General features: G+C 55.8%; 1 protein-coding gene across 5 annotated transcripts in view; it reads left to right on the top strand.

Moving 5' to 3' along the window:
• DCHS1 (dachsous cadherin-related 1) overlaps positions 1–27,093 on the top strand; it is a 104,208-nt gene that overhangs the window by 59,514 nt on the left and 17,601 nt on the right. For all 5 annotated transcript variants that reach the window (XM_054078867.1, XM_054078844.1, XM_054078849.1 and 2 more), the window contains exons 10-14: positions 1,704–2,538; positions 4,126–4,365; positions 21,799–21,924; positions 22,140–22,349; positions 25,019–25,882. In XM_054078867.1, the coding sequence (XP_053934842.1) occupies positions 1,704–2,538; positions 4,126–4,365; positions 21,799–21,924; positions 22,140–22,349; positions 25,019–25,882 (2,275 nt within the window). The remainder of the gene's footprint in view (positions 1–1,703; positions 2,539–4,125; positions 4,366–21,798; positions 21,925–22,139; positions 22,350–25,018; positions 25,883–27,093) is intronic.

The following is a 27,093-nucleotide window of genomic DNA, read 5'->3' as shown; positions in this document are numbered from 1 at the left end:
CACCCCCTCCCTGGGCAGCTGTTCCAGTGCCGATGACTCTTTCCATGAAGAATTCTTTTCTGATATCCAACCTGAACCTCCCCTGGTGGAGCTTGAGGCCATTCCCCCTTGTCCTGTCCTCTGTCCCTTGGGAGAAGAGCCCAGCTCCCTCCTCTCCACAACCTCCTTTCAGGCAGTTGTAGAGAGCAATAAGGTCTCCCCTCAGCCTCCTCTTCTCCAGGCTGAACAACCCCAGCTCTCTCAGCCGCTCCTCGTCAGACGTTCTCCAGCCCCTCACCAGCTTCGTTGCTCTTCTCTGGACACACTCCAGAGCCTCAACATCCTTCTTGTGGTGAGGGGCCCAGAACTGAACACAGTATTCGAGGTGCGGTCTCACCAGTGCTGAGTACAGAGGGAGAATCCCCTCCCTGGCCCTGCTGGTGACCCCATTTCTGATCCAAGCCAAGATGCCGTTGGCCTTCTTGGCCCCCCTGGGCCACTGCTGGCTCATGGTCAGTCGCTGTCAACCAACACCCCCAGGTCCTTCTCCTCCGTGCAGAAGAGCTCCCCGCGTGGCTGCTCCCCGACTCCTCTCCAGTCGCCCCCTTTCGCAGGAAAACCGATGATCCGTCAACGTTCTCCACCAGGAGGATGGGAGACGTGGTCCGATCCACCCTTTGCTTCACACAGGTTCTTCCTCTCTGGGCCACGGCCCAAGCGGCCGACCCGGAGGCACACGTGGTGCAGGGTCAGTCCCACCACATCGCACCTCAGAATCATGGGATCATGGATTCATTCCGGTTGGAAAAGCCCTCCAAGCTCACCCAGACCAACCATCAGCCAACTGAACCGTGTCCAAAGGCCACGCGGGACCCTCAGGTCCTTCTCCTCCGTGCAGCTCTCCAGGCACTCTTCCCCCAGTCTGTAGCGCTGCATAGGGTTGTTATGCCCCAAGTGCAGGACCTCACACTTGACCTTGGTGAACCTCATCCCATTGGTCTCAGGACATCTTTCCAGCCTGTTAAGATCCCTTTGGAGCCTCCCTACCCTCCAGCAGATCCACACTTCCACCCAGCTCAGTGTCATCTGCAAACTCGCTGAGGGAGCACTCAATGCCTTCATCCAGGTCGTTGATAGAGACATTGAACAGGGCTGGACCAGCACCGAGCCCTGAGGAACCCCACTTGTGACTGACCTCCAGCTGGAGGTACCTCCGTTGACCACCACTCTCTGGGCCATCCAAGCAGTTTTCCACCCAGGAGAGTGTCCCATCCAGGCCAGAGGTGACAGTTTCTGAAGCCAAATGCTGTGAGAAACTGTGTCAAAGGCTTTCCTGAAGTCCAAGAGGACTCCATCCACAGCCTTTCCCCATCCAGTGTTGAGTCACTTTGCCATAGAAGGTGTTCAGGTCAGTCTGGCAAAGATCTGCCCTTGGTAAACCCATGTTGACGGGGCCTGATCACCCGGTTCTCTTCATGTGCTTCATGATAGCACTCAAGATCACCTCTTCCATGACTTTCCCCGGCACTGAGGTCAGACTGAGGCCTGGAGTTCCCCTGATCCTCCCTGCAACCCTTCTTGTAGATGGATAGACATCTTGTAGATGGTTCAGAAGAACCCTCCTGTGTCCCCGTGGCCTCTGGCACCGGGCCGAGCTTGGCTCCATCCTCTCGGTGGACCTCCTGGCCCTCCACACCACCCCTCACCACTGCCTCTCCTCGCAGGTCCTTCCGTCCTCCCGGGCGCTGCCACGGCCCGACGCCACCGTCTTGACTTTACAACCTCTCGAAGGCATCAAACCAGGGTCCGTCATCGGCTCGGTGGCACCTCCAGACGCGCCGGCGCGAGGGCAGATGACCTACACGGTGGTAGGAGGCGGTGGGGACGGCACTTTCGTGGTGGACAGCGTGACCGGGGAGATCTACGCTGCCCGGGAGTTGGACTACGAAGCCGGGGCACGGTACGTGCTCCAGGTGAGCGCCGAGGACACGCAGCACGGTTACCCCTCCAGCCGGTTGGTGGTGGTCCACATCCACGTGCAGGACTGCAACGACCAAACGCCCACCTTCCCCGAAGACCCCATCACCATCGTGGTGCCCGAGAACACCCAGGCCGGCGCCTCCGTCTTCACCTTCCAAGCGTTGGATGGCGACGGCGTGGGTCCCAACAGCCAAGTCCGCTACTCCTTGCTCCACCAGGAGCCTCCCGACGCCCCCTTCCAGCTCGACGGGCGCTCGGGGCTCCTCACCCTCCGGCAGAGCCTCGACCGCGAGGCCGCCGCCTCCTTCCTCTTGGTGGTGGAGGCCACGGACCAGGCTCGCAACGTCAGCCAGCGCCGCTCGTCAGCCGTCACGGCCCGGGTCTTTGTGACCGACGAGAACGACAACGCGCCCGTCTTCTCCTCGCCCGACGCCGTCAGCATCGTGGAGGACCAACCGACGGGGTTCGTGGCGCTGCACGTCTGGGCCCAGGACGACGATCTAGGAGAGAACGGGCGCGTGAGCTACGCGTTGCGTGCGGGCAACAGCGATGGGCGCTTCCACCTCAACCCCAGCACTGGTGAGAGGACGCCGGGGGTGCAAAGTGGGTGGTAAGGGCTGAGGAGGGGGGAGGGACACGTGGGGAGGGGGACTTGATCCAAAGCTCCTTGAATCGGGGAATGGTTTTGGTTGGAAACAACCACCAAGGTCATAGGATCATGGAATGGTTTGGGTTGGAAGCGACCTTAAAGGTCATAGAACCATGGAATGGTTTGGGTTGGGAGGGACCTCAAAGGTCATAGAATGATGGAATGAGTTGGGTTGGAAGGGACCTCAAAGATCATAGAATCATGGAATGGTTTGGGTTGGGAGGACCTCAAAGGTCATAGAACCATGGAATGATTTGGGTTGGAAGGGACCTCAAAGGTCATAGAATGATGGAATGAGTTGGGTTGGAAGGGACCTCAAAGGTCATAGAATGATGGAATGAGTTGGGTTGGAAGGGACCTCAAAGGTCATAGAATCATGGAATGGTTTGGGTTGGAAGGGACCTTAAAGGTCATAGAATGATGGAATGAGTTGGGTTGGAAGGGACCTCAAAGGTCATAGAACCATGGAACGATTTGGGTTGAAAGGGAACTCAAAGATCATAGAATGATGGAATGAGTTGGGTTGGAAGGGACCTCAAAGGTCATAGAACCATGGAACGATTTGGGTTGAAAGGGAACTCAAAGATCATAGAATGATGGAATGAGTTGGGTTGGAAGGGACCTCAAAGGTCATAGAATCATGGAATGGTTTGGGTTGGAAGGGACCTCAAAGATCATAGAATGATGGAATGAGTTGGGTTGGAAGGGACCTCAAAGGTCATAGAATCATGGAATGGTTTGGGTTGGAAGGGACCTCAAAGGTCATAGAATGATGGAATGAGTTGGGTTGGAAGGGACCTCAAAGGTCATAGAATCATGGAATGGTTTGGGTTGGAAGGGACCTCAAAACCCACCCAGTTCCAACCACCACCCTGGAGCAGCTCTTGGAGTCATGGGATGGTTTGGGTTGGAAGGGCCCTCAAAGCCCACCCAGTTCCAACCACCGCCATGGAGCAGCTCTTGGAGTCATGGGATGGTTTGGGTTGGAAGGGCCCTCAAAGCCCACCCAGTTCCAACCACCGCCATGGAGCAGCTCTTGGAGTCATGGGATGGTTTGGGTTGGAAGGGACCTCAAAGCCCATCCCGTTCCAACCCCTCTGCCATGGGCAGGGACACCTCCCACTGGATCAGGGGCTCCAAGCCCCATCCAACGTGGCCTTCAACACCTCCAGGATGGGGCATTGACTTCTAAGGGCAACCAGATCCAATGGAAGCTTCCCTGGAGCCCCTTTCCCTACTGGAAGCTGCTCGAAGGTCTCCATGGAGCCTTCTCCTCTCCAGGCTGAACAACCCCAACTCTCCCAGCCTGTCCTCCTCCAGGAGGTTCTTCAACCCATGGATCATCTCCGTGGCCTCCTCTGGCCTCGCCCCAACAGCTCCACGTCCTCCCTGTGCTGAGGACTCCAGAGCTGTTCCTGCTGCCTCTCCTGAGACCTCTTTGACCCCAGTAACCCTCAGCTTCACGGCAGCTCTGTCCCGGTGCTCCGTGGTCCCACCTCTCCCCCATGTGTCCGCAGGTGCCCTCTCCATCGTTCGAGCCCTCAACCGGGAGGAGGTGGCTCAGCACAACCTGACGGTGGTGGCCACGGACCACGGCTTCCCGCGCCGCTCGGCCACGCAGCTCCTGTCCGTCCTGGTGTTGGATGTCAACGATGAGGCTCCCACCTTTGAGAAAGCCGAGTATGAAGCCCACGTCATGGAGAACTTGCCCGCCGGCAGCCCCGTGCTGCAGGTGTCGGCCACCGACCGGGACCTGGGTGAGGATGGAGGGCAACGATGAGCTCTTTGGGGGCTCTTGGAGCACCGCTTTGGTCAGGAACCCTCCTGGAGATGCAGGACCGGGTGTCCTCTGCTCCTTTCCTCTCGGTTTGGAAATGACAAAGAATTGGGCTGAAAATGGATCTATGGGGCAGGAAATGGATCTGTGGGGCAGGAAATGGGTCTATGGGGCAGGAAATGGATCTATGGGGCAGGAAATGGATCTATGGGGCAGAAAATGGATCTATGGGGCAGGAAATGGATCTATGGGGCAGGAAATGGGTCTGTGGGGCAGAAAATGGATCTATGGGGCAGGAAATGGGTCTGTGGGGCAGGAAATGGATCTATGGGGCAGGAAATGGGTCTGTGGGGCAGAAAATGGATCTATGGGGCAGGAAATGGGTCTGTGGGGCAGGAAATGGGTCTGTGGGGCAGAAAATGGATCTATGGGGCAGGAAATGGGTCTGTGGGGCAGGAAATGGGTCTGTGGGGCAGAAAATGGATCTATGGGGCAGGAAATGGATCTGTGGGGCAGGAAATGGGTCTGTGGGGCAGAAAATGGATCTATGGGGCAGGAAATGGGTCTGTGGGGCAGAAAATGGATCTATGGGGCAGGAAATGGATCTATGGGGCAGGAAATGGATCTATGGGGCAGGAAATGGATCTATGGGGCAGGAAATGGGTCTGTGGGGCAGAAAATGGATCTATGGGGCAGGAAATGGATCTATGGGGCAGGAAATGGGTCTGTGGGGCAGAAAATGGATCTGTGGGGCAGGAAATGGGTCTGTGGGGCAGAAAATGGATCTATGGGGCAGGAAATGGGTCTGTGGGGCAGGAAATGGGTCTGTGGGGCAGAAAATGGATCTATGGGGCAGGAAATGGGTCTGTGGGGCAGGAAATGGATCTATGGGGCAGGAAATGGATCTATGGGGCAGGAAATGGATCTATGGGGCAGAAAATGGATCTATGGGGCAGGAAATGGGTCTGTGGGGCAGGAAATGGATCTATGGGGCAGGAAATGGGTCTGTGGGGCAGGAAATGGATCTGTGGGGCAGGAAATGGGTCTGTGGGGCAGAAAATGGATCTGTGGGGCAGGAAATGGATCTGTGGGGCAGGAAATGGGTCTGTGGGGCAGGAAATGGATCTGTGGGGCAGGAAATGGGTCTGTGGGGCAGAAAATGGATCTATGGGGCAGAAAATGGATCTGTGGGGCTGAAAATGGGTCTGTGGGGCAGAAAATGGATCTATGGGGCAGGAAATGGGTCTGTGGGGCAGGAAATGGATCTATGGGGCAGGAAATGGGTCTGTGGGGCAGGAAATGGATCTGTGGGGCAGGAAATGGGTCTGTGGGGCAGGAAATGGGTCTGTGGGGCAGAAAATGGGTCTGTGGGGCAGGAAATGGATCTATGGGGCAGAAAATGGATCTATGGGGCAGGAAATGGGTCTGTGGGGCAGGAAATGGATCTATGGGGCAGGAAATGGATCTATGGGGAAGGAAATGGGTCTGTGGGGCAGGAAATGGATCTATGGGGCAGGAAATGGGTCTGTGGGGCAGGAAATGGATCTATGGGGCAGGAAATGGATCTATGGGGCAGGAAATGGGTCTGTGGGGCAGGAAATGGGTCTATGGGGCAGGAAATGGGTCTGTGGGGCAGAAAATGGATCTGTGGGGCAGGAAATGGATCTATGGGGCAGGAAATGGGTCTGTGGGGCAGAAAATGGATCTATGGGGCAGGAAATGGATCTATGGGGAAGGAAATGGGTCTGTGGGGCAGAAAATGGATCTATGGGGCAGGAAATGGATCTATGGGGCAGGAAATGGGTCTGTGGGGCAGAAAATGGATCTATGGGGCAGGAAATGGATCTATGGGGCAGGAAATGGATCTATGGGGCAGGAAATGGATCTATGGGGCAGAAAATGGATCTATGGGGCAGGAAATGGGTCTGTGGGGCAGGAAATGGATCTATGGGGCAGGAAATGGGTCTGTGGGGCAGGAAATGGATCTGTGGGGCAGGAAATGGGTCTGTGGGGCAGAAAATGGATCTGTGGGGCAGGAAATGGATCTGTGGGGCAGGAAATGGGTCTGTGGGGCAGGAAATGGATCTGTGGGGCAGAAAATGGATCTATGGGGCAGGAAATGGGTCTGTGGGGCAGGAAATGGATCTATGGGGCAGGAAATGGATCTATGGGGAAGGAAATGGGTCTGTGGGGCAGGAAATGGATCTATGGGGCAGGAAATGGGTCTGTGGGGCAGGAAATGGATCTATGGGGCAGGAAATGGATCTATGGGGCAGGAAATGGGTCTGTGGGGCAGGAAATGGGTCTATGGGGCAGGAAATGGGTCTGTGGGGCAGAAAATGGATCTGTGGGGCAGGAAATGGATCTATGGGGCAGGAAATGGATCTGTGGGGCAGGAAATGGGTCTGTGGGGCAGGAAATGGATCTATGGGGCAGGAAATGGGTCTGTGGGGCAGGAAATGGATCTATGGGGCAGGAAATGGATCTATGGGGCAGGAAATGGGTCTATGGGGCAGGAAATGGATCTATGGGGCAGGAAATGGATCTATGGGGCAGGAAATGGGTCTGTGGGGCAGAAAATGGGTCTATGGGGCAGGAAATGGATCTATGGGGCAGGAAATGGGTCTGTGGGGCAGAAAATGGATCTATGGGGCAGGAAATGGATCTATGGGGCAGGAAATGGATCTATGGGGCAGAAAATGGATCTGTGGGGCTGAAAATGGGTCTGTGGGGCAGAAAATGGATCTGTGGGGCTGAAAATGGGTCTGTGGGGCAGAAAATGGATCTATGGGGCACAAAATAGATCTGTGGGGCCAAAAATGGATCTATGGGGCAGGAAATGGGTCTGTGGGGCAGAAAATGGATCTATGGGGCAGGAAATGGATCTATGGGGCAGGAAATGGGTCTATGGGGCAGGAAATGGGTCTATGGGGCAGGAAATGGGTCTATGGGGCAGGAAATGGATCTGTGGGGCAGGAAATGGATCTATGGGGCAGGAAATGGGTCTGTGGGGCAGAAAATGGATCTATGGGGCAGGAAATGGGTCTGTGGGGCAGGAAATGGATCTATGGGGCAGGAAATGGGTCTGTGGGGCAGGAAATGGATCTGTGGGGCAGGAAATGGGTCTGTGGGGCAGAAAATGGATCTGTGGGGCAGGAAATGGATCTGTGGGGCAGGAAATGGGTCTGTGGGGCAGGAAATGGATCTATGGGGCAGAAAATGGATCTATGGGGCAGGAAATGGGTCTGTGGGGCAGGAAATGGATCTATGGGGCAGGAAATGGATCTATGGGGAAGGAAATGGGTCTGTGGGGCAGGAAATGGATCTATGGGGCAGGAAATGGGTCTGTGGGGCAGGAAATGGATCTATGGGGCAGGAAATGGATCTATGGGGCAGGAAATGGGTCTGTGGGGCAGGAAATGGGTCTATGGGGCAGGAAATGGGTCTGTGGGGCAGAAAATGGATCTGTGGGGCAGGAAATGGATCTATGGGGCAGGAAATGGATCTGTGGGGCAGGAAATGGGTCTGTGGGGCAGGAAATGGATCTATGGGGCAGGAAATGGGTCTGTGGGGCAGGAAATGGATCTATGGGGCAGGAAATGGATCTATGGGGCAGGAAATGGGTCTATGGGGCAGGAAATGGATCTATGGGGCAGGAAATGGGTCTGTGGGGCAGGAAATGGATCTATGGGGCAGGAAATGGATCTATGGGGCAGGAAATGGGTCTATGGGCAGGAAATGGATCTATGGGGCAGGAAATGGATCTATGGGGCAGGAAATGGGTCTGTGGGGCAGGAAATGGATCTATGGGGCAGGAAATGGATCTATGGGGCAGGAAATGGGTCTGTGGGGCAGAAAATGGATCTATGGGGCAGGAAATGGATCTATGGGGCAGGAAATGGATCTATGGGGCAGGAAATGGGTCTGTGGGGCAGGAAATGGATCTATGGGGCAGGAAATGGGTCTGTGGGGCAGAAAATGGATCTGTGGGGCAGGAAATGGGTCTGTGGGGCAGGAAATGGATCTATGGGGCAGGAAATGGGTCTGTGGGGCAGAAAATGGGTCTATGGGGCAGGAAATGGATCTATGGGGCAGGAAATGGGTCTGTGGGGCAGAAAATGGATCTATGGGGCAGGAAATGGGTCTGTGGGGCAGAAAATGGATCTGTGGGGCTGAAAATGGGTCTGTGGGGCAGGAAATGGATCTGTGGGGCAGGAAATGGATCTGTGGGGCAGAAAATGGATCTGTGGGGCAGAAAATGGGTCTGTGGGGCAGGAAATGGATCTATGGGGCAGGAAATGGGTCTGTGGGGCAGGAAATGGATCTATGGGGCAGGAAATGGATCTGTGGGGCAGAAAATGGATCTGTGGGGCTGAAAATGGGTCTGTGGGGCAGGAAATGGATCTATGGGGCAGGAAATGGGTCTGTGGGGCAGAAAATGGATCTGTGGGGCAGAAAATGGGTCTGTGGGGCAGAAAATGGATCTATGGGGCAGGAAATGGATCTGTGGGGCAGAAAATGGGTCTGTGGGGCAGAAAATGGATCTATGGGGCAGGAAATGGATCTATGGGGCAGGAAATGGGTCTGTGGGGCAGAAAATGGATCTGTGGGGCAGAAAATGGATCTATGGGGCAGGAAATGGGTCTGTGGGGCAGGAAATGGATCTATGGGGCAGGAAATGGATCTATGGGGCAGGAAATGGGTCTGTGGGGCAGGAAATGGATCTATGGGGCAGGAAATGGGTCTGTGGGGCAGAAAATGGATCTGTGGGGCAGGAAATGGATCTGTGGGGCAGAAAATGGATCTATGGGGCAGGAAATGGATCTGTGGGGCAGGAAATGGATCTATGGGGCAGGAAATGGATCTATGGGGCAGAAAATGGATCTATGGGGCAGGAAATGGATCTGTGGGGCTGAAAATGGGTCTGTGGGGCAGGAAATGGATCTATGGGGCAGGAAATGGGTCTGTGGGGCAGAAAATGGATCTATGGGGCAGGAAATGGATCTATGGGGCAGGAAATGGATCTATGGGGCAGGAAATGGGTCTGTGGGGCAGAAAATGGATCTATGGGGCAGGAAATGGGTCTGTGGGGCAGGAAATGGATCTATGGGGCAGGAAATGGATCTATGGGGCAGGAAATGGGTCTGTGGGGCAGGAAATGGATCTATGGGGCAGGAAATGGGTCTGTGGGGCAGAAAATGGATCTGTGGGGCAGAAAATGGATCTGTGGGGCAGGAAATGGGTCTGTGGGGCAGAAAATGGATCTATGGGGCAGGAAATGGATCTATGGGGCAGGAAATGGGTCTGTGGGGCAGGAAATGGATCTGTGGGGCAGAAAATGGATCTATGGGGCAGGAAATGGATCTATGGGGCAGGAAATGGGTCTGTGGGGCAGAAAATGGATCTGTGGGGCAGAAAATGGATCTGTGGGGCAGGAAATGGGTCTGTGGGGCAGAAAATGGATCTATGGGGCAGGAAATGGATCTATGGGGCAGGAAATGGGTCTGTGGGGCAGAAAATGGATCTATGGGGCAGGAAATGGATCTATGGGGCAGGAAATGGATCTATGGGGCAGGAAATGGGTCTGTGGGGCAGAAAATGGATCTATGGGGCAGGAAATGGATCTATGGGGCAGGAAATGGGTCTATGGGGCAGGAAATGGATCTGTGGGGCAGAAAATGGATCTGTGGGGCAGGAAATGGATCTATGGGGCAGAAAATGGATCTATGGGGCAGAAAATGGATCTGTGGGGCAGGAAATGGATCTATGGGGCAGGAAATGGGTCTGTGGGGCAGGAGATGGATCTATGGGGCAGGAAATGGATCTGTGGGGCAGGAAATGGGTCTGTGGGGCAGAAAATGGATCTATGGGGCAGGAAATGGATCTATGGGGCAGGAAATGGATCTATGGGGCAGGAAATGGGTCTGTGGGGCAGGAAATGGATCTATGGGGCAGGAAATGGATCTGTGGGGCAGGAAATGGGTCTGTGGGGCAGAAAATGGATCTATGGGGCAGGAAATGGATCTATGGGGCAGGAAATGGATCTATGGGGCAGGAAATGGGTCTATGGGGCAGGAAATGGATCTATGGGGCAGGAAATGGGTCTGTGGGGCAGAAAATGGATCTGTGGGGCAGGAAATGGGTCTGTGGGGCAGGAAATGGATCTATGGGGCAGGAAATGGGTCTGTGGGGCAGAAAATGGGTCTGTGGGGCAGAAAATGGATCTGTGGGGCAGAAAATGGATCTATGGGGCAGGAAATGGGTCTGTGGGGCAGAAAACGGATCTATGGGGCAGGAAATGGATCTATGGGGCAGGAAATGGATCTGTGGGGCAGGAAATGGATCTATGGGGCAGGAAATGGATCTATGGGGCAGGAAATGGGTCTGTGGGGCAGAAAATGGATCTATGGGGCAGGAAATGGATCTATGGGGCAGGAAATGGGTCTATGGGGCAGGAAATGGGTCTATGGGGCAGGAAATGGGTCTATGGGGCAGGAAATGGATCTGTGGGGCAGGAAATGGATCTGTGGGGCAGGAAATGGGTCTGTGGGGCAGGAAATGGGTCTGTGGGGCAGAAAATGGATCTATGGGGCAGGAAATGGGTCTGTGGGGCAGGAAATGGATCTATGGGGCAGGAAATGGGTCTGTGGGGCAGGAAATGGATCTGTGGGGCAGGAAATGGGTCTGTGGGGCAGAAAATGGATCTGTGGGGCAGGAAATGGATCTGTGGGGCAGGAAATGGGTCTGTGGGGCAGGAAATGGATCTATGGGGCAGAAAATGGATCTATGGGGCAGGAAATGGGTCTGTGGGGCAGGAAATGGATCTATGGGGCAGGAAATGGATCTATGGGGAAGGAAATGGGTCTGTGGGGCAGGAAATGGATCTATGGGGCAGGAAATGGGTCTGTGGGGCAGGAAATGGATCTATGGGGCAGGAAATGGATCTATGGGGCAGGAAATGGGTCTGTGGGGCAGGAAATGGGTCTATGGGGCAGGAAATGGATCTGTGGGGCAGGAAATGGGTCTGTGGAGCAGGAAATGGGTCTGTGGGGCAGAAAATGGATCTGTGGGGCAGGAAATGGGTCTGTGGGGCAGGAAATGGATCTATGGGGCAGGAAATGGATCTATGGGGCAGAAAATGGATCTGTGGGGCAGGAAATGGGTCTGTGGGGCAGGAAATGGGTCTGTGGGGCAGAAAATGGATCTGTGGGGCAGGAAATGGATCTATGGGGCAGGAAATGGGTCTGTGGGGCAGAAAATGGATCTGTGGGGCAGGAAATGGATCTATGGGGCAGGAAATGGATCTGTGGGGCAGGAAATGGGTCTGTGGGGCAGGAAATGGATCTATGGGGCAGGAAATGGGTCTGTGGGGCAGGAAATGGATCTATGGGGCAGGAAATGGATCTATGGGGCAGGAAATGGGTCTATGGGGCAGGAAATGGATCTATGGGGCAGGAAATGGATCTATGGGGCAGGAAATGGGTCTGTGGGGCAGGAAATGGATCTATGGGGCAGGAAATGGATCTATGGGGCAGGAAATGGGTCTATGGGCAGGAAATGGATCTATGGGGCAGGAAATGGATCTATGGGGCAGGAAATGGGTCTGTGGGGCAGGAAATGGATCTATGGGGCAGGAAATGGATCTATGGGGCAGGAAATGGGTCTGTGGGGCAGAAAATGGATCTATGGGGCAGGAAATGGATCTATGGGGCAGGAAATGGATCTATGGGGCAGGAAATGGGTCTGTGGGGCAGAAAATGGATCTGTGGGGCAGGAAATGGGTCTGTGGGGCAGGAAATGGATCTATGGGGCAGGAAATGGGTCTGTGGGGCAGAAAATGGATCTATGGGGCAGGAAATGGGTCTGTGGGGCAGAAAATGGATCTGTGGGGCTGAAAATGGGTCTGTGGGGCAGAAAATGGATCTGTGGGGCAGAAAATGGGTCTGTGGGGCAGGAAATGGATCTATGGGGCAGGAAATGGGTCTGTGGGGCAGGAAATGGATCTATGGGGCAGGAAATGGATCTGTGGGGCAGAAAATGGATCTGTGGGGCTGAAAATGGGTCTGTGGGGCAGGAAATGGATCTATGGGGCAGGAAATGGGTCTGTGGGGCAGAAAATGGATCTGTGGGGCAGAAAATGGGTCTGTGGGGCAGAAAATGGATCTATGGGGCAGGAAATGGATCTGTGGGGCAGAAAATGGGTCTGTGGGGCAGAAAATGGATCTATGGGGCAGGAAATGGATCTATGGGGCAGGAAATGGGTCTGTGGGGCAGAAAATGGATCTATGGGGCAGGAAATGGATCTATGGGGCAGGAAATGGGTCTGTGGGGCAGAAAATGGATCTGTGGGGCAGAAAATGGATCTATGGGGCAGGAAATGGGTCTGTGGGGCAGGAAATGGATCTATGGGGCAGGAAATGGATCTATGGGGCAGGAAATGGGTCTGTGGGGCAGAAAATGGATCTATGGGGCAGGAAATGGATCTATGGGGCAGGAAATGGATCTATGGGGCAGGAAATGGGTCTGTGGGGCAGGAAATGGATCTATGGGGCAGGAAATGGGTCTGTGGGGCAGAAAATGGATCTGTGGGGCAGGAAATGGATCTGTGGGGCAGAAAATGGATCTATGGGGCAGGAAATGGGTCTGTGGGGCAGAAAATGGGTCTGTGGGGCAGGAAATGGGTCTGTGGGGCAGAAAATGGATCTATGGGGCAGGAAATGGATCTATGGGGCAGGAAATGGATCTGTGGGGCAGAAAATGGATCTATGGGGCAGGAAATGGGTCTGTGGGGCTGAAAATGGGTCTGTGGGGCTGAAAATGGATCTATGGGGCAGGAAATGGGTCTGTGGGGCAGAAAATGGATCTATGGGGCAGGAAATGGGTCTGTGGGGCAGAAAATGGATCTGTGGGGCAGAAAATGGATCTATGGGGCAGGAAATGGATCTGTGGGGCAGGAAATGGATCTATGGGGCAGGAAATGGATCTATGGGGCAGAAAATGGATCTATGGGGCAGGAAATGGATCTGTGGGGCTGAAAATGGGTCTGTGGGGCAGGAAATGGATCTGTGGGGCAGGAAATGGGTCTGTGGGGCAGGAAATGGATCTATGGGGCAGGAAATGGGTCTGTGGGGCAGAAAATGGATCTATGGGGCAGGAAATGGATCTATGGGGCAGGAAATGGGTCTGTGGGGCAGAAAATGGATCTATGGGGCAGGAAATGGGTCTGTGGGGCAGGAAATGGATCTATGGGGCAGGAAATGGATCTATGGGGCAGGAAATGGGTCTGTGGGGCAGGAAATGGATCTATGGGGCAGGAAATGGGTCTGTGGGGCAGAAAATGGATCTATGGGGCAGGAAATGGGTCTGTGGGGCAGAAAATGGATCTGTGGGGCAGAAAATGGATCTGTGGGGCAGGAAATGGGTCTGTGGGGCAGAAAATGGATCTATGGGGCAGGAAATGGATCTATGGGGCAGGAAATGGGTCTGTGGGGCAGAAAATGGATCTATGGGGCAGGAAATGGATCTATGGGGCAGGAAATGGATCTATGGGGCAGGAAATGGGTCTGTGGGGCAGAAAATGGATCTATGGGGCAGGAAATGGATCTATGGGGCAGGAAATGGGTCTGTGGGGCTGAAAATGGGTCTGTGGGGCAGAAAATGGATCTATGGGGCAGGAAATGGGTCTATGGGGCAGGAAATGGATCTGTGGGGCAGAAAATGGATCTGTGGGGCAGGAAATGGATCTATGGGGCAGAAAATGGATCTATGGGGCAGAAAATGGATCTGTGGGGCAGGAAATGGATCTATGGGGCAGGAAATGGGTCTGTGGGGCAGAAAATGGATCTATGGGGCAGGAAATGGATCTATGGGGCAGGAAATGGGTCTATGGGGCAGGAAATGGATCTATGGGGCAGGAAATGGATCTATGGGGCAGGAAATGGGTCTATGGGCAGGAAATGGATCTATGGGGCAGGAAATGGATCTATGGGGCAGGAAATGGGTCTGTGGGGCAGGAAATGGATCTATGGGGCAGGAAATGGATCTGTGGGGCAGGAAATGGATCTATGGGGCAGGAAATGGATCTATGGGGCAGGAAATGGGTCTGTGGGGCAGAAAATGGATCTATGGGGCAGGAAATGGATCTGTGGGGCAGGAGATGGATCTATGGGGCAGGAAATGGATCTGTGGGGCAGGAGATGGATCTATGGGGCAGAAAATGGATCTGTGGGGCAGGAAATGGATCTATGGGGCAGGAAATGGATCTATGGGGCAGGAAATGGGTCTGTGGGGCAGAAAATGGATCTGTGGGGCAGGAAATGGGTCTGTGGGGCAGAAAATGGATCTATGGGGCAGGAAATGGATCTATGGGGCAGGAAATGGGTCTGTGGGGCAGAAAATGGATCTGTGGGGCAGAAAATGGATCTATGGGGCAGGAAATGGGTCTGTGGGGCAGGAAATGGGTCTATGGGGCAGGAAATGGATCTGTGGGGCAGGAAATGGGTCTGTGGGGCTGAAAATGGGTCTGTGGGGCTGAAAATGGATCTGTGGGGCAGAAAATGGATCTGTGGGGCAGGAAATGGATCTATGGGGCAGGAAATGGATCTGTGGGGCAGGAAATGGGTCTGTGGGGCAGGAAATGGGTCTGTGGGGCAGAAAATGGATCTGTGGGGCAGGAAATGGGTCTGTGGGGCAGAAAATGGATCTGTGGGGCAGGAAATGGATCTATGGGGCAGGAAATGGATCTATGGGGCAGGAAATGGGTCTGTGGGGCAGAAAATGGATCTATGGGGCAGGAAATGGATCTATGGGGCAGGAAATGGGTCTGTGGGGCAGAAAATGGATCTATGGGGCAGGAAATGGATCTATGGGGCAGGAAATGGGTCTGTGGGGCAGGAAATGTATCTATGGGGCAGAAAATGGATCTATGGGGCAGGAAATGGGTCTGTGGGGCAGGAAATGGATCTATGGGGCAGGAAATGGATCTATGGGGCAGGAAATGGGTCTGTGGGGCAGAAAATGGATCTATGGGGCAGGAAATGGATCTATGGGGCAGGAAATGGGTCTGTGGGGCAGGAAATGGATCTATGGGGCAGGAAATGGATCTATGGGGCAGGAAATGGGTCTGTGGGGCAGGAAATGGGTCTGTGGGGCAGAAAATGGATCTATGGGGCAGGAAATGGATCTATGGGGCAGGAAATGGATCTGTGGGGCAGAAAATGGATCTATGGGGCAGGAAATGGGTCTGTGGGGCAGAAAATGGATCTGTGGGGCAGGAAATGGATCTATGGGGCAGGAAATGGATCTATGGGGCAGGAAATGGGTCTGTGGGGCAGAAAATGGATCTATGGGGCAGGAAATGGATCTATGGGGCAGGAAATGGGTCTGTGGGGCAGAAAATGGATCTATGGGGCAGGAAATGGATCTATGGGGCAGGAAATGGGTCTGTGGGGCAGGAAATGTATCTATGGGGCAGGAAATGGATCTATGGGGCAGGAAATGGGTCTGTGGGGCAGAAAATGGATCTATGGGGCAGGAAATGGATCTGTGGGGCAGAAAATGGGTCTGTGGGGCAGAAAATGGATCTGTGGGGCAGGAAATGGATCTATGGGGCAGGAAATGGGTCTGTGGGGCAGAAAATGGATCTATGGGGCAGGAAATGGATCTATGGGGCAGGAAATGGATCTGTGGGGCAGAAAATGGATCTGTGGGGCAGGAAATGGGTCTGTGGGGCAGGAAATGGATCTATGGGGCAGGAAATGGGTCTGTGGGGCAGGAAATGGATCTATGGGGCAGGAAATGGATCTATGGGGCAGGAAATGGATCTGTGGGGCAGAAAATGGATCTGTGGGGCAGGAAATGGGTCTGTGGGGCAGGAAATGGATCTATGGGGCAGGAAATGGGTCTGTGGGGCAGAAAATGGATCTATGGGGCAGGAAATGGGTCTGTGGGGCTGAAAATGGATCTATGGGGCAGGAAATGGATCTATGGGGCAGGAAATGGATCTATGGGGCAGGAAATGGATCTATGGGGCAGGAAATGGATCTATGGGGCAGGAAATGGGTCTGTGGGGCAGAAAATGGATCTGTGGGGCTGAAAATGGGTCTGTGGGGCTGAAAATGGGTCTGTGGGGCAGGAAATGGATCTATGGGGCAGGAAATGGGTCTGTGGGGCAGAAAATGGATCTGTGGGGCAGAAAATGGATCTATGGGGCAGGAAATGGATCTATGGGGCAGGAAATGGATCTATGGGGCAGGAAATGGGTCTGTGGGGCAGAAAATGGATCTGTGGGGCAGGAAATGGATCTATGGGGCAGGAAATGGGTCTGTGGGGCAGAAAATGGATCTATGGGGCAGGAAATGGATCTATGGGGCAGGAAATGGGTCTGTGGGGCAGAAAATGGATCTGTGGGGCTGAAAATGGGTCTGTGGGGCAGAAAATGGATCTATGGGGCAGGAAATGGATCTATGGGGCAGGAAATGGGTCTATGGGGCAGGAAATGGGTCTGTGGGGCAGGAAATGGATCTATGGGGCAGGAAATGGATCTGTGGGGCAGGAAATGGGTCTGTGGGGCTGAAAATGGATCTATGGGGCAGGAAATGGATCTATGGGGCAGGAAATGGGTCTGTGGGGCAGGAAATGGGTCTGTGGGGCAGAAAATGGATCTATGGGGCAGGAAATGGATCTATGGGGCAGGAAATGGATCTATGGGGCAGGAAATGGATCTGTGGGGCTGAAAATGGGTCTGTGGGGCAGAAAATGGATCTGTGGGGCTGAAAATGGGTCTGTGGGGCATTTTGCCTGTCAGTCTCACCTCAGTGCCAGGGAAAGTCATGGAACAGGTAATCTTGAGTGCTATCATGAAGCACACGCAAGAGAACCGGGTGATCAGGCCCAGTCAACATGGGTTTACAAAAGGCAGATCTTGCCAAACTAACCTGATCACCTTCTATGACAAAATCACTCAACTACTGGATGGGGGAAAGGCTGTGGATGTAGTCTTCTTGGACTTCAGTAAAGCCTTTGACAGAGTTTCTCACAGCATTCTGCTTCAGAAACTGTCAGCCTCTGGCCTGGACAGGCGCACACTCTCCTGGGTTGAAAACTGGTTGGATGGTCGGGCCCAGAGAGTGGTGGTCAATGGAGTTAACTCCAGCTGGAGGCCAGTCACAAGTGGAGTTCCTCAGGGCTCAGTACTGGGTCCAGCTCTGTTCAATGTCTTTATCAATGACCTGGATGAAGGCATTGAGTGCACCCTCAGCAAGTTTGCAGATGACACTAAGCTGGGAGGAAGTGTCGACCTGCTGGAGGGTAGGGAGGCTCTGCAAAGGGATCTGAACAGGCTGGACTGCTGGGCCGAGACCAATGGGATGAGGTTTAACAAGACCAAATGCCGGGTCCTGCACTTGGGGCACAACAACCCTATGCAGCGCTACAGACTGGGGGAAGAATGGCTGGAGAGCTGCACGGAAGAGAAGGACCTGGGGGTGCTGGTTGACAGCCGACTGAACATGAGCCAGCAGTGTGCCCAGGTGGCCAAGAAGGCCAATGGCATCTTGGCTTGTATCAGAAATGGGGTCACCAGCAGGTCCAGGGAGGTTATTCTCCCTCTGTACTCGGCACTGGTGAGACCGCACCTCGAATACTGTGTTCAGTTCTGGGCCCCTCACCACAAGAAGGATGTTGAGGCTCTGGAGTGTGTCCAGAGAAGAGCAACGAAGCTGGTGAGGGGGCTGGAGAACAAGTCTTACGAGGAGCGGCTGAGAGAGCTGGGGTTGTTTAGCCTGGAGAAGAGGAGGCTGAGGGGAGACCTTATTACTCTCTACAACTGCCTGAAAGGAGGTTGTGGAGAGGAGGGAGCTGGCCTCTTCTCCCAAGTGACAGGGGACAGGACAAGAGGGAATGGCCTGAAGCTCCGTCAGGGGAGGTTCAGGTTGGATATCAGAAAAAAATTCTTCACAGTAAGAGTCATCGGGCACTGGAACAGCTGCCCAGGGAGGTGGTCGAGTCGCCTTCCCTGGAGGTGTTTAAGGAACGGGTGGATGAAGTACTTAAGGACATGGTTTAGGGAGTGTTAGGAATGGTTGGACTCGATGATCCAATGGGTCCTTTCCAACCTTGTGATTCTGTGATTCTGTGATTCTGTGAAATGGGTCTGTGGGGCAGGAAATGGGTCTGTGGGGCAGAAAATGGATCTATGGGGCAGGAAATGGGTCTGTGGGGCAGAAAATGGATCTATGGGGCAGGAAATGGATCTATGGGGCAGGAAATGGGTCTGTGGGGCAGGAAATGGGTCTGTGGGGCAGGAAATGGATCTATGGGGCAGGAAATGGATCTATGGGGCAGGAAATGGGTCTGTGGGGCAGGAAATGGGTCTGTGGGGCAGGAAATGGATCTATGGGGCAGGAAATGGATCTATGGGGCAGGAAATGGATCTATGGGGCAGGAAATGGGTCTGTGGGGCAGAAAATGGATCTATGGGGCAGGAAATGGGTCTGTGGGGCAGAAAATGGATCTATGGGGCAGGAAATGGATCTATGGGGCAGGAAATGGGTCTGTGGGGCAGGAAATGGATCTATGGGGCAGGAAATGGGTCTGTGGGGCAGGAAATGGGTCTGTGGGGCAGAAAATGGATCTATGGGGCAGGAAATGGATCTATGGGGCAGGAAATGGATCTATGGGGCAGAAAATGGATCTATGGGGCAGGAAATGGATCTATGGGGCAGGAAATGGGTCTGTGGGGCAGAAAATGGATCTATGGGGCAGGAAATGGATCTATGGGGCAGGAAATGGATCTATGGGGCAGAAAATGGATCTATGGGGCAGGAAATGGATCTATGGGGCAGGAAATGGGTCTGTGGGGCAGAAAATGGATCTGTGGGGCAGGAAATGGGTCTGTGGGGCAGAAAATGGATCTATGGGGCAGGAAATGGATCTATGGGGCAGGAAATGGGTCTGTGGGGCAGAAAATGGATCTATGGGGCAGGAAATGGGTCTGTGGGGCAGAAAATGGATCTATGGGGCAGGAAATGGATCTATGGGGCAGGAAATGGGTCTGTGGGGCAGAAAATGGATCTATGGGGCAGGAAATGGATCTATGGGGCAGGAAATGGATCTATGGGGCAGGAAATGGGTCTGTGGGGCAGAAAATGGATCTGTGGGGCTGAAAATGGGTCTGTGGGGCTGAAAATGGGTCTGTGGGGCAGGAAATGGATCTATGGGGCAGGAAATGGATCTGTGGGGCAGGAAATGGGTCTGTGGGGCAGGAAATGGATCTGTGGGGCTGAAAATGGATCTATGGGGCAGGAAATGGATCTATGGGGCAGGAAATGGGTCTGTGGGGCAGGAAATGGGTCTGTGGGGCAGAAAATGGATCTATGGGGCAGGAAATGGATCTATGGGGCAGGAAATGGATCTATGGGGCAGAAAATGGATCTATGGGGCAGGAAATGGATCTATGGGGCAGGAAATGGGTCTGTGGGGCAGAAAATGGATCTGTGGGGCAGGAAATGGGTCTGTGGGGCAGAAAATGGATCTATGGGGCAGGAAATGGATCTATGGGGCAGGAAATGGGTCTGTGGGGCAGAAAATGGATCTATGGGGCAGGAAATGGGTCTGTGGGGCAGAAAATGGATCTATGGGGCAGGAAATGGATCTATGGGGCAGGAAATGGGTCTGTGGGGCAGAAAATGGATCTATGGGGCAGGAAATGGATCTATGGGGCAGGAAATGGATCTATGGGGCAGGAAATGGGTCTGTGGGGCAGAAAATGGATCTGTGGGGCTGAAAATGGGTCTGTGGGGCTGAAAATGGGTCTGTGGGGCAGGAAATGGATCTATGGGGCAGGAAATGGATCTGTGGGGCAGGAAATGGGTCTGTGGGGCAGGAAATGGATCTGTGGGGCTGAAAATGGATCTATGGGGCAGGAAATGGATCTATGGGGCAGGAAATGGGTCTGTGGGGCAGGAAATGGGTCTGTGGGGCAGAAAATGGATCTATGGGGCAGGAAATGGATCTATGGGGCAGGAAATGGGTCTGTGGGGCAGGAAATGGGTCTGTGGGGCAGAAAATGGATCTATGGGGCAGGAAATGGGTCTGTGGGGCAGAAAATGGATCTATGGGGCAGGAAATGGATCTGTGGGGCAGGAGATGGATCAATGGGGCAGGAAATGGATCTGTGGGGCAGGAAATGGGTCTGTGGGGCAGAAAATGGATCTATGGGGCAGGAAATGGATCTATGGGGCAGGAAATGGGTCTGTGGGGCAGAAAATGGGTCTGTGGGGCAGAAAATGGATCTGTGGGGCAGAAAATGGATCTATGGGGCAGGAAATGGGTCTGTGGGGCAGAAAATGGATCTATGGGGCAGGAAATGGATCTATGGGGCAGAAAATGGATCTATGGGGCAGAAAATGGATCTATGGGGCAGGAAATGGGTCTGTGGGGCAGAAAATGGATCTATGGGGCAGGAAATGGATCTGTGGGGCAGGAGATGGATCTATGGGGCAGAAAATGGATCTGTGGGGCTGAAAATGGGTCTGTGGGGCAGAAAATGGATCTGTGGGGCTGAAAATGGGTCTGTGGGGCTGAAAATGGGTCTGTGGGGCAGAAAATGGATCTGTGGGGCTGAAAATGGGTCTGTGGGGCAGAAAATGGATCTGTGGGGCAGGAAATGGGTCTGTGGGGCAGAAAATGGATCTATGGGGCAGAAAATGGATCTGTGGGGCTGAAAATGGGTCTGTGGGGCAGAAAATGGATCTGTGGGGCAGAAAATGAGGGATCTGTGGGGCAGGAAATGGATCTATGGGGCACAAAATAGATCTGTGGGGCAGAAAATGGATCTATGGGGCACAAAATAGATCTGTGGGGCCAAAAATGGATCTATGGGGCAGGAAATGATGGATCTATGGGGCTGAAAATGTATCTATGGGGCAGAAAATGAGGGATCTGTGGGGCACGAAATGGATCTCTGGGGCTGAAAATGGATCTGTGGGGCCAAAAATGGATCTATGGGGCAGAAAATAGATCCGGCAGAAAATAGCCCGGTTGAGCGTGGAGGGAAGGATCTGGGGATGGGAGGTGGGCTGAACCCTGGGAGAAGCTGAGAAAGAGAAGAGCTGCTGGGATCCCCTCTGCCCTCCAAGGCAATGCCTTTGGTTCCTCAGAGGTTCCTTGGCCCATCTCATGGAGTCACGGAATGGGTTGGGTTTGGAAGGGACCGTAAAGCTCATCCGGTTCCAATCTTCTGCCCCACAAGTGAGGACCTCCCTCCACCACCCACCCCTGCCCTATCTTGCCAGGTTGGGACATCATCCTCTCCTCCTGCCCTTCCCGGGGTGGGGAATGCTCCGGAGGAGGGCGATACGGGGTCAAATGAGAAGTTCTTGGCGTTGCCTTCAAACCGCGTCGCTCTCCGTAGGTGCCAACGGGGAAGTGACCTACGGGGGCCTCTCTGGGGGCCTCTTCTCCATCCACCCGCAGACGGGGCTCATCGTCACCACGCGCCCCCTGGACCGCGAGGAGCAGGAGCACCACGTGCTGATGGGTACGGAGGAGCGGGAGGCGGCGGCGGAGGACGGTGGGCGCTCCCCGTGGCTCCCGGTGGGAACCGGGAGGTGGTGGAGCTCATGGGGTTCTTGGGTTCTTTGAGCCCGGAGGGTTTCCACGCCCACGGGATTTTCCAGACGTTGGGATACGAGAGCTTTGGGGGCAGCTCCCAACCCATAGGATGTCCTCCATGGCTCTTCTCCGTTCCCGCAGTCTACGCCCGGGACGCCGGGCTGCCCCCCAACCTCTCCAAGGTCACCGTGAGGGTAACGGTCGGGGATGAGAACGACCACGCGCCGCTCCTGGAGAGCGAATCCTGCTCCCTGGAGGTCCCCGAGAACCAGAGCCGCGTGGCGCTCTACACCCTGCGCGCCACCGACCCCGACGGAGGCGACAACGGGCGCTTGGAGTACCGGGTGGCAGGTGAGGAGCACGGCTCTCCTGGGCAGGAGGTGAGGGCTGCGAACCCTGGTGGACGCGGGTCTGGGATGCGTCATCCATGGGTCCAGGAGGCATCATCCGTGGGTCTGGGAGGCATCATCCATGGGTCTGGGGAGCATCATCCATGGGTCCAGGAGCATCATCCATGGGTCTGGGAGGCATCATCCATCATCCGTGGGTCTGGGAGGCATCATCCATGGGTCTGGGAGCATCATCCATGGGTCTGCGAGGCATCATCCATGGGTCTGGGGAGCATCATCCATGGGTCTGGGGAGCATCAATCATCCATGGGTCCAGAAGGCATCACCCATGGGTGTGGGAAGCATCACCCATGGATCTGGGAGGCATCACCCATGGGTCTGGGAGCATCATCCATGGGTCTGGGAGGCATCATCCATCATCCATGGGTCCAGAAGGCACCATCCATGGGTCTGGGAGCATCATCCATGGGTCTGGGGAGCATCATCCATCATCCATGGGTCCAGAAGGCATCATCCATGGGTCTGGGAGGCATCATCCATGGGTCTGGGGAGCATCAATCATCCATTGGTCCAGAAGGCATCACCCATGGGTGTGGGAAGCATCACCCATGGGTCTGGGAGGCATCACCCATGGGTCCAGGAGCATCATCCATGGGTCTGGGGAGCATCATCCATCATCCATGGGTCTGGGAAGCATCACCCATGGGTCTGGGAGGCATCACCCATGGGTCTGGGGAGCATCATCCATCATCCATGGGTCTGGGGAGCATCATCCATGGGTCTGGGGAGCATCATCACTACAGAGGACCCCAAAACGCTTATTGGGACCAGAAGGGAGGGAGGGGATCCTTCTCCTCTGCTCCACCCTGGGGAGACCTCACCTGGACCTTGTGTCCAGTTCTGGAGGCCTCAGCACAGGAAGGACGTGGAGCTGTTGGAGCGAGGCCAGAGGAGGCCACGGAGATGACCCAAGGGCTGGAGAACCTCCTGGAGGAGGACAGGCTGGGAGAGTTGGGATTGTCCAGCCTGGAGATGAGAAGGCTCCATGGAGACCTTCGAGCAGCTTCCAGTAGGGAAAGGGGCTCCAGGAGAGCTCTTGGTCAGGGAGTGGTGGGACAGGACGAGGAGGACGGTTTGGAGCTGCAAGAGGAGAGGCTGAGATGAGGTTTTTGAGGAGAAATGTTCTCCTGTTGAGGTGTTGAGGCCCTGGAAGAGGTTTCCCGGAGCAGCGGTGGCTGCTCCATCCCTGGAGGGGTTCCAGGCCAGGTTGGATGGGGCTCGGAGCCCCTGATCCGGTGGGAGATGTCCCTGCCCATGGTGGAACTGAATGGGCATTGAGGTCCCTTCCAACTCAACCCATTCCATGATTCCATGAAGACCTGGAGAGGCTGTTCCCGAGGCTCTTGGATGGTTCCCCACATCTGGAGTGGTTCCACACCGCTCTTGGCTGCTCTGACCTCTTGGAGCCACAGACGTGGGACCTCCTCGGTGCTATCACACCACACGTTCTCTGGGGGCTCCTCATGGTCCCTAAGCTGTGGGAGACATTCCTCACATGGAACAAAGAGGTTCAACCCCACCGCGGCCTTCAAGACATCAGCTCGCTCCACCACCTTCCAGACCTCACCAGGATGGACTTAAAATCATGGTCCCTCAGGAACCTCAGGAGAACCCTCGGTGCTATCACACCACACGTTCTCTGGGGGCTCCTCACGGTCCCTAAGCTGTGGGAGACATTCTTCACATGGAACAAAGAGGTTCAACCCCACCGCGGCCTTCAAGACATCAGCTCGCTCCACCCTCCCTTCCAGACCTCACCAGGATGGACTTAAAATCATGGTCCCTCAGGAACCTCAGGAGAACCCCGAGATCATCCAAGAGGAAGGTGCCAAGAGCTGCAGGGGAGCTCAGCCCATGGGTTGGAACCAGCCAAGAGGATGGGTTGACCTCTTGGGGTCTTCTCTCCAACCCTCGGGTGTGCGTTGTGGCCGCGCTCCGGCCACGGGGGACGCCTTCTCCGTGGGGTTGAGGAGCACTTACTCTCCGGGACCCGCAGCTCCCGCGGGAAGGGGATGGTGGGGCTGTTGTCGTTGAGGTCCATCACCACGACGGTCAACGTGGCTGAGCCCACCAGAGGCGGCGTCCCTCTGTCCATCGCCGTCACCACCAAGCTGTGGGCGAGCGCGGCACAGGGGGCACCGAATCATCATGGAATCACGAAGGTTGGAGAAGACCTCCGAGCTCATCCAACCCAACCGTCAGCCCAACCCCACCGCGGCCCAATGCTCCACATCTCCATGGTCTTTGAACCCCCTTCCAGGGATGGGGACTCCACCACCGCCCCGGGCAGCCTCTGCCAGGGCTTCACCGCTCTTTCCATCACGGAACTTCTCCCGACGTCCAACCTAAACCTCCCCCGCTCAACCGGAGGCCGTTCCCTTCCATCCCACCCTTTGTTCCTCGGGGAACCTCACCACAACCTCCCCTCCTGGGAGGTGGCGGTGCCTCTCCGGGCGGGACCGAGCAGGTCCTCCCTCGTGTCATAACATCATGGAACCGTTTGGGTCGGAAGGGACCTCAAAGCCCCTCCAGTTCCACCTCCCACCGGAGCTGCGCTTGCCGCGCCGGTTCCGGTCCCGCCGTCATCTTCTCCCCTCTCTTCTCTTCCAGACGGAGACCCCGAGCAGGATTTCAGCCTCGACCCCATCTCCGGTGTCCTCTCCACCACCCGCGCCCTCGACCGGGAGCGCGCCGCCTCCTACAGCCTGGCGGTGGTGGTGCGAGACGGCGGCGCGCCGCCGCGCAGCGCCACCATGGTGGTGAGCGTGCGGGTGTTGGACCTCAACGACAACGCGCCCCGCTTCGCCCAGGCCTCCTACGCGGTGGAGGTGCCGGAGGACCTGCCGGTGGGCGCCCTGGTGCTGCAGCTGGCGGCCCACGACCCCGACGAGGGCCCCAACGGCCGCGTCTCCTACTACCTGGGCAACGAGTCGCTCGGCGCCTTCCAGGTGGAGCCGCAGAGCGGGCGCCTCCGCAGCGCCCGAGCCCTGGACCGCGAGCGCCGCCCCACCTACAGCTTCTTGGCCAAGGCGGTGGACTCGGCCCCGCGGGAGCCCAAAAGCGCCGCCGTGCGCGTCACCGTCACCGTGCAGGACGTCAACGACCACGCTCCCGCCTTCCCGCACAGCCCGCTCGCCCTCAACCTGTCCCGCCACGCGCCGCCGAAGCAGGTGGTGGCCACCGTGAGGGCCGAGGACAGGGACGCGGGCGCCAACGCCTCCATCCTCTACCGCTTGGCCGCCCCCAACGCCGCCTTCGCCATCGACTCCTACACGGGGGACATCCAGCTGCTGCGGCCCCTGGGCTCGCTCCACCCGCGCCAGCGCACCCTCTTCGTCTTGGCCACGGACTTGGGGCAACCGGCGCTCTCCTCCACCGGCGTGGTGGTGATCCACCTGCAGGAAGAACCCTACCGGGGGCTGCGCTTCCCCCGCGGCACCAGCGAGGTGGCTCTGCCGGAAAACGCCGCTCCGGGTAGGAGTTGGGGTGAAGTGGGCCGGGATGGGGCGGGGAGGTGGTGCCGGGCTGGAGAACTGCGGGGAACCCCAAAGCGTGGAGCCTCGGGAAAGCCCTCCGCGTAAAGCCCAGGGATGGTGGACACCTATGGATGGGATCCATCCCGACTGCCCTAAAGCCGTGGATGTGGTTCCCACAACGTCTGAATTGGAGAGAGAGGGATTCAATGGGTGGATAAGAAACGGATTGGATGGTCTTCATTCAAAGGGTGGTGGTCAATGGCTCAAAGTCCATGGAGATCCATGAGCAGTGGTGGCCCTCAGGGACCGGTGCTGCTCAATCTCTTTATCGGTGATACGGAGAGGGAGATGGAGGGCACCCTCAGAAGGTTTGGAGGGGACACCGAGCGGAGTGGGGCAGTGGCCACAGCGGAAGGACGGGATGGATCCAGAGGGACCCGGAGAAGTGGGGCTGGAGAACCTCAGGAGGGTCAACCGGGCCAAGGGCAAAGGTCCCACCCCTGGGTCGGGGCAATTCCTGGGTTCAATCCAGGATGGATGGAGAGCAGAGAAGGAGTTGGGGCGCTGGGGAGGAGGAGCTGGAGAGGAGCCCCCCCGTGTCCTGGGCTGCACCCAGAGCAGCGTGGCCAGCAGGGAGGGACGCGATTCTGCCCCTCTGCTCCGCTCCGCGGACACCTCAGCCGGAGGGTTGGGGCACGGCCGGAATCCTCAACGCAAGGAGGAGATGGAGCTGTTGGAACGGGAACGGAGGAGGCTCCAAAGGTGATGGGAGGGCTGGAGAACCTCCCGACGAGGACAGGCTGAGAGCGTTGGGGTTGTTCAGGAGAAGAGAAGGCTCCCAGGAGACCTCAGAGGGACCTTCCAGTGCCTGAAGGGCTCCAGGAAAGCTGGAGAGGGGCTGATCCCAAAGGTCGTGGGGATGGGATGAGGGGGAACGGGGATAAACCGGAGAGGAGAAGATTTAGACTCAACCTAAGGAGGAATTTCTTCATGATGAGGGTGGGGAGACCCTGGAACAGGTTGTCCAAAGCAGTGGTGGTGCCCCATCCCTGGAGGGGTTCCAGGTTGGGTTGGATGGGGCTCGGAGCCCCGGATCCGGCGGGAGGTGTCCCTGCCCATGGTGGTGGTTGGAACCAGATGGGCCTTAAGGTCCATTCCACCCCAAACCATTCTATGCTTTTCTGATTCTATGAAATCCCGGCTCCGAGC

The sequence above is a fragment of the Cuculus canorus genome, chromosome 1 (genome assembly GCF_017976375.1).
Source record: "Cuculus canorus isolate bCucCan1 chromosome 1, bCucCan1.pri, whole genome shotgun sequence".
Classification (NCBI taxonomy): Eukaryota; Metazoa; Chordata; class Aves; order Cuculiformes; family Cuculidae; genus Cuculus; species Cuculus canorus.
Note: the sequence above shows the minus strand (reverse complement) of the source record. Positions and strands in the feature narration are given on the sequence as shown.